Source organism: Camelina sativa, chromosome 11 (genome assembly GCF_000633955.1).
Source record: "Camelina sativa cultivar DH55 chromosome 11, Cs, whole genome shotgun sequence".
NCBI lineage: Eukaryota > Viridiplantae > Streptophyta > Magnoliopsida > Brassicales > Brassicaceae > Camelina > Camelina sativa.
The window spans coordinates 21,924,413-21,936,197 of NC_025695.1; the positions used below are offsets into that span (position 1 = coordinate 21,924,413).

The following is an 11,785-nucleotide window of genomic DNA, read 5'->3' on the forward strand; positions in this document are numbered from 1 at the left end:
ACGTATCTCATCCGCTGAAACAGAGCAGCGATAGTCAACAAATTGCTCAGTTTGTTCAGCCGTTGGACCTACAAAGTTTGCTGGCTTATGAGATAAGAAATCACTGAAAAATCGAACAGCTTCGGCTTTTATGTCCTCCTGAGTGGTGGCAGTAGAACCATCCTCACATTTGATCTCCCTCATAGCATTCACCGCAAGCCTAGCTTCAATGGAATGGTGAAAATATTTATTATTCTTATCACCGACTTGCAGCCAGTAAAGTTTGGATCTCTGCTTCAAGAGTTTCTCCTCAATATCAGAAACCTGGTTCCAACGCTCAAAAGCTGCTACTTCCTCCTCCATGGCTGCAGAGGATGGTACAGTATGAGTGGCCAACTGCTTAGTGCATAGGTCTGTATAGGCTGCAGTAACTCAAGTGGAAAGATTACTAAGGCTATTTCGACTCAATGTTCGTAGGATGGGCTTCAACCCCTTTAACTTTTTTGCGAAACGAAACATAGCTGAGGTTGAGTGAAAGAGTGGTCTCGTTTCATCCCAGTAGGTTTTGACTGTGGGCAAATAATCTGGCATAGAAGCAACCATATTAGAAAACTTAAATGGTCCGCGAGACCGCTGTATGCAAGCTCCTAACTGGAAGCGGCACCGCAGATGGTCAGAGCACCCCCCAGATTCAAACACACTATAGGCTTCCATGAACGTGCGAGCCCATACCTCATTCACTAAAGTCCTATCCAGCTTCTTACAGATGGGGTCCTCCTCACGTCTATTACTCCAAGTGAACAAAGGTCCATGATAACTCATGTCAATCAAGGAACAGTAAGCAATTGTATCTTGAAAGTCTCGCATCCCCACTAGACAGAGAGGTGAACTCTCAAAATTTGAGTGTTCCTCACCATCCAAAATTTCATTAAAATCTCCCATGATGAGCCAAGGCTTGTTACGTAACAATGGCGAATCATGATGTGATTTTAAATCTTCCCATAACTCCTTCCGCTCCTCCTCTAAATTAGAGGCATAAACAAAGGAAACAAAAAACTCCTCCACTGCACCATCCAACAAGTTCGAACAAGTGATTAGCTGACCACTTTTAAACACCGGAGACACCCTGAGGTAATTTCTCCAGACAACCCAAATTCTTCCCAGTCTATTGAACTCATAGTTTGTCATATAAGACCAATCTTTAAAGACAGAAGATGTAATCCAAGGGGCATTACACTCCTGAACTCGCGTTTCTAACAAGCAACCAAACTGCAGGTTTGCAGAGTGGAGCCAGTCTCAGACGTTGGAATGTTTTTTTGATTTATTGAACCCGCGCACATTCCAAAAGAACCTAGACATTAATGGCGTTTGGAGGAGTTTTTTCTACTCGAGTTGCTAAGGGGGGCTTAGCTTTGAGAGAAAGAGACTCCGAAGAACCTTTTTGAGCCAATTGCCTAGTGACAGGTCGTTGAGACTCGTCACCAGTTAAACTCCTCTGTATACTAGATGCATCAGCTTGAAGGTGAAGGTCCAGCGTCGACTTGGTAGGAAGAGCACTATTGTCGCCTACATCCTTCTGCCCAAGCAACTCGTCAACATTATCCCCTAACACAGCATAGCGGGACGGAGAATGTAGGACCTCTTGAGAATGTTTTTATAGGGAATATCCTTATTTATAGGGAATGTTTTTATCAATATATATGTATGTATAAATATATATATATATATATATATATATATATATATTTTTCCACATGTATGTATATATATATATAATTATATATTTATATACCCTATTTAATTTCTTACATCTTCTTTTCATATTTACGATGTCTTTTCAGTTCATTGCTAAAAGAAAAGACAATAGCTAGGTCCTCTAGAATATAATACCTTCATTTTTAGACAGCTCTTACAATTTACATGTATGTCAAAATGAATGTTTAGGCATATAGTAGTTCTACGAGTTCGATTATCGAGGCCAGGATCAGTTTAACCGATTTTTTGGTTAGATTTGGAATTTTTTAAAATGTAAAAGATAACCAAAATTGATTATCGTTTGGTTCACTTTCAAAACCGACTAATTGTCTATTTCAGTTAATGATTGTCTTAACAAACCGAAGTTTTGAGGTTTTTGGTGAAAATTGTGTTCAATTCAGTTTTATATTTAAGATATAACTAATCGAGAAGAAGAAAAAATTTAGACCAGCCACTTTTTTATAGCCTAAACTGGACAACTTTTTTTTAATATACATAACTGGACCACTTTGAAAAAGGAAAACAGGACCACATTTTTTTTAAACGATGTGGTCCTGTTTTTTAACTTTTTTTTATTTTTGTCGCTAGTAAAGTTGTTTTATATACATTTTTTTTTTGTTAACTCAGAGAGTAAATCTTCAGACCTATGAAAGAGTCCCACGGGTAGGGTTCATGACATGATGGTATGACACTAGGGAAATTGTTGGGGTTTAGGTGATAAAAGAGATTCAAGCATTCTTTGAAGATGGAATTTTCCTAGTGGATTGGAGTTACACCCACATTTGTTAACACCAAAATTCAGCATTAGGTGGAAATGAGTGACTTACGACCAATCAGTCTTTGTTCAGTTCTTTATAAAGTTATTTCGAAGTTTGTCATCTGATGAAATCATGAACGCACCACCACCGTATTATTGAGTTACAGTCCTCACAGCGAAGTCCTTTGGAGTAATATCAGTTGTTTCATCTCCTTGGATCACCAAAACTCCTTTCCTTCAATCATACAAATAAACGAAAAAAAACCCCAATCAAGCTCGAATAAACAAATTAAGGTTTCGCAATCGAAGTCTGAAATCAAGTGGAATCGAATACCCGGATCCATTGGGACGAGACACAAGCAACACGAGACGGCCACAACAATCAACGGTGGTGCCGCCAAGACGCTTCGAAGCTCTGGAAATGGTATCGACAGTGATCGGAGACTTCCATGACCCATAACGAGCGGTGGTTATAGCCTCGACACCGTTGAGGGAGAAGAAGAAGACATGGGTGCGAAGGAACCAGATGGTTTGAGTGAAAAGCGATTGAATCGTCTGATCGAAGCCGATTAGGATGAAGAAACGAAGAATTTGTGAGCGGAAGAAGCATAAGAGAAGTTGTAACATCCGCGAACCAAAACTCTGCGTTTTGGGGATGAGTGTTGATCGGCACCAATGGGGTGTTGGTCGACACCAATAAATTCTGGGTCGACCAGATTGACTTAATTGTCGATTTCTGATCGGTTTGGTTTAAGGAAACCATGGAACCGGGGTATTTAAGTGTGAGGACGACCTAGGTCGTGGTTGTTTTGTTGTTTTGGCCACTTAACATAGAGAAAAGGAGAGAAACAGTTTCTTAAGGTTTTGGTGAGAGTATGTGAGATTTCAAGGCGTTTTTGGTGAGATCTTTTTGTGGGACTGAAGATCTAGGGCTAGAGACGTGTTAGAAGCTTGCTAGGAAGGTTGGATTCGTCGTGGTTGGTCAGAAACTTCCTGCAAAGAGGTGAGTGCATGACGATGGCTGATCTAAGCCTGAGATTCCTCTGTTTTTGCTTGTTTGTTGTTGTTCAGTGTGTTTTTCTTGCTGGCAATGGTTGCTCTAGGTTCCTACGGATGCATAAGGCTTGGGGTTTGAGTATTGGACGATTTGGTGGCGATTGGAAGCGAGATGCGACCCTCGGCTTTGAGCGGATCGTGGTTGCAGAGTCAGCGTCAATCGACACTAGGAGGGTGTCGGTCGACGCCCAAGGTTCAGCAACGGTAGACACTGTGGGGTAGTGTCGGTCGAAACTTGGCTGGTGTTGGTCGACAGCTCCTTTCCAGCGAGACTCCCTGGTTTGTTTGTAGTGTTTGTTGATTGTTTTATGGCATTGGTATCTCAGTTGCTTGTATGTATAGCCCAGTAGATGGGAGGATTGCCTCACTGGGTGTTTATAAAATACTCATGCAACTCAATTTGTGTTTGTGGTGCAGGGAAGGGCAAAGTGTGATCATGGATTCAAGGCGATGAAGAGGGGGATGTTTTAGGGACTCGATTGGTTGTTGTCTAGCATTGCCAGGTTGCTAGAGTTGAGTCATTAGAACATTGCTAGGTTGCTGGTTCTATGTTTTCTGATTCTTGGTTATTGGAATTGTTATACTTGGAATATTGGTTATTTAATTATTGGATAGTGGGTATGAGATCACTAGTTGTAGAATATTTAGTCTTATTAATATTATTATTATTATTATTATTATTTATAATCTTTATATAAAAAAACGGGTCAGGTCGTTTCAGAAGCGAACGAGTGAGAAGTGAGACAATGCGATTGAGTGAAGTCAACAACACTTCCATTTATTTACTCAATGGTTCTTTTCTCATTTGATTCTTTTAGGGCATCTCTCACCCATATCTTCATTTTTTTTCTTCAAAATGGAGTAACTGTAATTTGAAGTTGGGTTTTACTCCAACTCTACTCCATTTTGGAGTAAAAAATAGAGATCTCCAAATTATAGTGTAAAATGGAAATGGAGGTCTCCAAATATAGAGAAAAAAATGCAGATCTCTATTTTGAAGATGAAAATGGAGATGGGTTGGAGCAAAATTGACTCCAAACTCCATTATGAAATTGAAAATGGAGATGGGTTGGAGATGGTCTTAATTTTTATTATTAAGTGACATTTGCTATGTAACATAACATGCGAAACATCTTACTAGATTCAATACATGTAGAGATGAATCATTTGATTTAATATAACACTAGGTGATACCCGTGCTACAGCACAGGATGACACATATTGTAATTAATTTATGTATACTTTGAATGCATTAAATATTTTGATTGATGTGTTTTTTATAATTTCGAAATAGTGTTGAGTAGTATATTTGATTTATTTATATGGTAAATGTTTAACATATTTAGATAAGTACGTTGTTTAGACATCATTAATCATTTACACGGTAATAGATATACAATGATCGTTTTGAAGTTATTAAGCGATAGCAATATGCTTAAAGGTATTCCGACTTAATTTGAAATGTTAGAGAATTATATACTAATGTATCTATAATTAATGATTATTAACCATTTTATTTAAAAACTACCAAAACAAAGTCATGGTCCAAAAGTTGGTCCATGAGTACTTATGCTTTAGTAGTATAGATGTCACACATGTTTTATTCATACTTTCAAGAAACTTAGTAGAGAATCTGATGTAGAAATGGACGAGCTTTGCAAACGGCTTGTAACGGAATAGCTTTGGGTACAGTGTTACCAACTCCTTCCTTCATATCCACTTCCTCATTTCCAACTCTTTCCCATTCAAAGCATTGTATCAACGATCCGACAGCAAGCCCCACGATCCGTTGAGCAAGACCCGAGCCAGGACACGATCTTCTACCTAATCCAAATGCCATGAGCTTTTGTGTTTCCCCTTCTTTCTCAAACCGCTCTGGTTTAAAGCTATCTGGATCATCCCATGTGTTTGGATCCCTGTGTATGGCCCATGCGTTTACCAACAGCGTCGTGCCACGTGGCATATCGTAGGACCCCACTTTGCAATCCTCTGATGCCATGTGTGGGACTAGTAATGGTGTTGCCGGGTACAGCCGGAGGGTCTCGAGAACGATGTTCTTGAGATATGGTAGCTCGCTAAGATCTGATTCTTGGATAAGGCGGTCTAAACCAACTCGGTTATCGATTTCTGCTCTGGCTTTAGATAATACGTCAGGATGGTTAAGCAAATTGGATAGTGCCCATTCTAGAGTAACAGATGATGTGTTAGTTCCTGCTATTACCATTAGCTGCATTAACATCATAAAGTGTTAATTTAGTAATGTAATAACCAAACAATATCATCTTTTGCCTAATAGTAATCAAAAGGTAAAACAGTATAAGTTAAGGAAAAAGAAATAAACCAGTATGATGCCTTTGATGATTTGATCGGTGTAATACTCAGTGTCAGAGTTTTGGAGAACAAGCAAATGATCAATCATTGTAGTACCAGCTTCTTGTTGTTGTCCACGTTTATCGTCAATAAGACCTTGTACAAACTTGTCTGTGTCCTCCCCTAATTTCTTAACCCTTTTTTCATAGCTTGAGAACAGTCTCAGGATCGGAACATAGTCAACGGCGTTGCCTGAACTTGTGTTAGCCACAACATCTAAGACCAACTTACGAACACGTTTGGCTTCTTCCTCATCGTTTGTTTCTTCGCCGTAGTATCGTTTCCCTGTCATCATTCTCATTATGTTGTTGAATGTCAAGTCCATAAGCATTGGTTTCATCTCCACCACCGTGTTTTCAGTTCCTACAATTATTAAAAAGAATAGAAGAAACATCGAATCTCATTCATTTGTAAGGAAAATAATAATTGTGTGGACCAACCTTTCTTCGTGTAAGATTTGACAAAAGAATATTGAAATTTATAGTTTGTAAAACTAATTCTTAGTAATTAATTAAGTTAACTCATTGGATACCATTTTTTGAAAAAGCTATCTCATATCAGCTTGCCGGTTATCCAACAAGGTATCCAAAAGAGAAAAAGAAGTTGTATCCAATAAAGTAAGTTTCTCTTTTTCCCTTATTTGGCGGCTCCACTTGAAAACCAGATTTTATAGAATCACATCTATAGCATTAACACATATATTACCTGCGGAACGGAAGAGGCGGCTTATGAGGCGGCGGACTTCATCGGTACGGACATAAAGAAAGCAGTTAAGGCGGTGGGTGGAGAAGATCTCGATGGTGCAGAGGCGACGGAGGTTGCGCCAGTGATCACCGTAAGGTGCGGCGATCATGTTTGTGTTGTTGTACCCAACGTGTTTCCCGATGATAACATGAGGCCGGTTGGCTAGAACAACGTCGTTCTTGCCAAAGCCCTCCTCGGCCGCAACCGCATATGAGGACACTACGTAGACTAGACGGGAGCCAAGTCGGAGGGACATCACGCCGCCACCGCCGTTGCGGTCGAGGGACTCGGAGAAGGAGCGGAGGGTACGGTGGATGGGCGGCTTCAGGAGGTGTAGGTGGCCTATTACGGGCAACCATCCCGGTGGAGAGGGGGGAAGATTCTGTTTCTTTTGTTTCAAGAACTTGAGATAGATTATCAAGAAGATGAGAGAGAAAATAGTGTAGAGGACAACTCCAATGTAGTTTTCTTCCATTAATTGATTGCTTCTTTTTATTCTTCTCTCTAGTAAAGGTTATATATCTAATTCGAATATCAGCACGTTGGGAAATCAGGAGGATTTCTAATTTTCAGGGGTGTTATTGGATTCTAATTTATAAAGATTTTTGAATTTCAACAAAATCATTAGGTTGGGGGTTATTGGTTTGAGATTTGAATAGAGTTAAAGATTTTAAATGTTATGTAGATTATGTTGTTATTAGATCAAGATATTGTTAAAGTCTGTTAAAAGTTTAGTGTTATTAGTTTGTGATTTGTAAAAAAGCCATTTAAAATCTTAACAAATTTGATATATTGGATTCAGACTTTTATAAAGTTATTAAAAGTTTTGTGTTATTCAATTAAAACAAAAGTTTTTTGTTATTCAATTAATAAATTCAATTGTTATGTTATTGGTTTATGATTTTAGACATTTTTCTTTACAAAATAAAGTCATGGAAAGTATCACAAAAATACAGGATTCTTTGGAGCACTTTTCAAGATTTTAAGCTGATTCTTAGCCACAAAACAAAAAAAAAAATGAAAACTCTGAATTATGCTAAGGATTAACTCTTAGCTAAGGGTTTTTAGAAACTCATAAGAACCATATGTGTCACAATCTGAGTGGATAAAATATCAGGGGATGGTATTCGATTCTAATTTATGAAAATTTTTGAAGAGTTCAACAAAATCATTACAAGTGAAAAAGTGAAAGATTGTTAAAGATTGCATGAGAATTTTGTTGATTAGTTTTCTAAAATCACTACAAGAAAACAGGCGATTAGCGACTACACTATTCGTCGCTTTATAGTCGTAAAAACTGTTATTACGACTAAATAGCGACTAACGCAAGCATTTGGAGATCGAGAGTCGCTAATTAATGTAGTCATATATATAGTCGTCTTTTTGCGACTACTTCTCGTAGTCGTTAAATTAGTTACGGTTTTACGACTATAGTGTGATTAAGTGTCACATCCAAGTGGTCTTCTTACTGTTGTCGGGTTTTAGTCGTATAATTGTGGTGACTTGTTGGCCACTAAGTACTGACTATGGTTTTGTAGTCGCTATATAGTCACTTATCTTAGTGACTTTGAGGAGACTATTTAGAAATTACATTACGACTATTTCGCCACTGATGATGATTTCAGAATCTGAATGTTGCATATACTAATTTCTCTTTATCCACTTCCTTTCATTCTTGTATACCAATTTAAATAGAATGATTCGAATTTGGAAAGGCATAATATTGAAATATTGAAATATTGAAATATAAAAATACATGGTACATGTTCAAGTTACAAAAATCAAAAATGGTCATAAACACAATCTGATAGATTCAATGAGTTCATCCAAAAGAGTGAGATAGAGATCATCCGAAAAGAGTGAGATTGAGTTCATCCAAAAAGAGTTAAGACAGAGAAACCTATTAAGCAGTTGATGGAGTTGGAGTTGGATCATTTTGGGGAAAAGGTTCTGTGGTTGTCTCTTTAGCTGAATGGCTTGCAACGAAATTCTGAAACCGCGGATCATATTCCCTCAAAAACTCCTCCACGATGCAGAATTGGTCAATCTTGTCCTTCTGGGCAGCAATAACTTTGGGTTGCTCAGCTTCACGCACAATAATTTCTGCATCACGCCTCAACGAATGAGCAGCCCGTTCTTCTATCATGCGTTGAGCTTCCTTCAACTGTTCTTGGAGAGCCACAAAGGTAGAAGAGCCACATGCTTGCTTATGCTTTCCATTGACAAGGCATTCTTTGAGGCTTCCAACTCCATAAGGTGTTCCTCTTGAATCCTTCTTAGTGGGACTTGAAAATAAGAGAAAAGTTAAGATTAGAGGATGACAAATTAAACTCCAGGACTATAAATGTGTATTGGTTTTTAAAAAAAGTAATCTCAAGGAAAATTTCTGTATATTCTTCTGTTGTGAGGTCCCATGGCCGTGATTCTCCGTCTGACACATCAAAAGACTCTGCCTCGAGCTGAGACAACCTCTCTTGAACAGTCTTCTTACTAGTAAAAAAAAACGTATAGCTACGTTTTTGTCACGAACACTCGTGACTAAAAATTTATTTGTCACGAACTAACCACTAACCTAAATAGTAGCAACTTCGTGACTATTTAGCCACGAAATAATCACAGCACGTGACAACATTTGTCACAGAATAGCCACAAATCATTGAGTGACTAAATAGACACGATAATATTAGTGGCTAAACCGTGACTAAGGCTTACCACTAATTTTTTTCTGGCTATCCCATCAAATTATGTTTATTATATATTATTATATCAAAAAATTAGTATTACTAAATTATATAGAAATTAATATTAATAAATCATACAATTGTTATCAAAATTCATTAAAATTGAATAATTATTTTAAACCAATTTTATATGGTTTGGGTGGACTAACCCAAATAATTTCCCACCATCCCAACAGTTAATTTCCCGGCTAAATGAAAATTTTGGCTAAATAGTAATTTTAAGGGTATTATTATATACTACTATTTCTTCTTCTTCGTTTATATCACCACCACACTTAGAAAAAAGAAGATAAAATTAAAAACCCTAACGCCTCTTCTTGTTCTACCTTGAAGCTGATGTCCCTAATCTAAAACCAGCTCCGACTGATCTCTTCCTTGACGAACGGCAATGACTCTCTATGGTCGTCGTCGCCCACGGTCCTCCGAGTCAGGTGCAACAGGTAATTGACGGTGTCTCTTCTCTTTCTTTTTCTTCTTCTTCTTTTTTCTTCCGATTGGAGAAGTGTTCCCTAATTACCAGTTACGTCTCTTTCCCTCGTTGTCTCCTTGATCTGTTTCTCTCTTTCTGTAAGGCTGCTTAGAACTTTTGTTTTCGTTTCTGTTTAGGGTTTTCTAGGATTTGATTTGTTCATATTGTTGTTTTTGTTTTGATTTTATCACGTTTTCAACACAGGTGATGTTTAGATATGTTTGATTTTGATTTTAAACATGAATAAATGTTCGATTTTTGTATTCTAACTTTACTTATGTATTTGCTTTAATTGTGTGTCTTTAATTGTGTAATAGTTTATGAGCTTTTACTCATTTCAATGTGAACATGTTTATGTGGGTTAGGTTTTGTAGATGTCGATTCTTAACTTGGCTTTGTTCTATGTTTAAATTTTAGTCAACTTTATGGACTTTTTTTTTTATTTGTGCTTCTAATTGCAAGATCTGCAATGTAGATGGATCCCACCAGGAGTCACACACAAGTGCATCAGCAAAAAGAAGAGGGCAAATCAGAGACCCATGTACATTGGCGAGGCTGATTAGGACACTCTAATGGAGTATTGGGAAACATAACCAGCTAAAAAGAAGAGAAAGAATGCTGGAAGCTACTTATCTTATCATGATGGCATAGGGGTTCACAAGCATGTGTATGTCCTCGACGTTTTTTGCAGATTGAGCATGAGATGGTAAGTGTTATACTTCTCGTATGTTATTATTTACTTTAATATATGTAATAATGTTTCCTCTTTGTTTTTATAAATGTTTGAGTCTGGTTTGGATGAAGCACCAGCCTTCACTGATCTTGTGCGGAGGACACACTGACGGCGCAAAGATGGAATTTTCACGGAAGTGCTGATCTCTGTTTTGGAGACTAACTTCAAGTGACTCAACACCAATGTTATGGTTATGGACGAGCTGGTTGATCACTTATGCTGCTGCTCCTGATCCAGATTCTACAACTGTTGCACCTACTCCAGGTTCAAACCAAGACAACTTAGATGTCTGATGTGCATCATTAGGTCTTTAAATTACAGGCTATGATGTTTATAGCTTTTATGTTAAACTTTCGAACAGTTAAACTTTTATTTTGTAAGTCTTTTTGGTAATATGTAAGACAAGATGAACAGTTATTTAGTAAGCTCTTTTGGTAATATGTAAGATAAGATTACTTATGATTATGTTAAAATATTGCTATTTGATTTCATGTTTTGTGAATTTAGCTTTTCGTTACAGGTTATTTTTTAGAGATTAAAATTCTTTTTTGCAAACAATCAGCCACAAAACTAGATGATTATTTTTGTAGTTTTGGAGCTACTAACTTTGTCACGAATGTTCATAAAATTAGTGGCTAGGCTTAGTCACGAATTAATTGTGGTTGCTTCGTAGCTACTGGTAGCCACGAAGTAATGGTGATAGTTTCGTAGCTAAGATTAGCCACAGATCATGAGTAACAAATTCGTGACTTCATAGCCATGAAAAGTCACGACAATAATTTAGTTACGAGGCTATATCAACGATTTTTTTTTGTGACTATTTGTGACTTTTTTTACTTATAGCCACGAATAATTAGGCTCAGCCACGAGTTCTTTGGTGGGTATACATGTTTTTTTTACTAGTGTCTCATATGTTTCTGCAATCTTCTCTGCCTTCCGATCAACATATGTACCATCAGGCTTTGTATGTGTCTTGATAAAAACCTCACCAAGTCGGACTTCTCTTCCCAATTCCTCAACCTGCAATGTTAGCAAAGAAACATAGATTAACTTAAAAAAATAAAAGCTATGTAAGAATTGAAAGTGGCAAAAATAACAGCTACTTAACCATTTCGTCTTGAAGCTGTCGATATGACTTTGGCCCTCAGAGGTGGACGTGAGGACCTAGGCCGTTACGGTCA

The 11,785-nt window shown here is 37.6% G+C and overlaps 1 protein-coding gene and 1 long non-coding RNA gene across 2 annotated transcripts; one reads left to right on the forward strand and one right to left on the reverse strand.

Moving 5' to 3' along the window:
• LOC104724034 (cytochrome P450 81D1-like) lies at positions 5,033 to 7,202 on the reverse strand. The gene is made up of 3 exons (XM_010442483.1): positions 6,623 to 7,202; positions 5,889 to 6,280; positions 5,033 to 5,774 (listed from the first exon to the last, which is right to left on the reverse strand). Exons 1-3 carry the CDS (start codon positions 7,134 to 7,136, stop codon positions 5,169 to 5,171), a joined length of 1,512 nt encoding a protein of 503 aa, XP_010440785.1. The 5' UTR covers positions 7,137 to 7,202; the 3' UTR covers positions 5,033 to 5,168.
• Positions 9,681 to 11,059, forward strand: LOC104724035. The gene is made up of 3 exons (XR_002034048.1): positions 9,681 to 9,842; positions 10,347 to 10,577; positions 10,660 to 11,059. It is a non-coding gene; the product is annotated as an uncharacterized LOC104724035 (long non-coding RNA).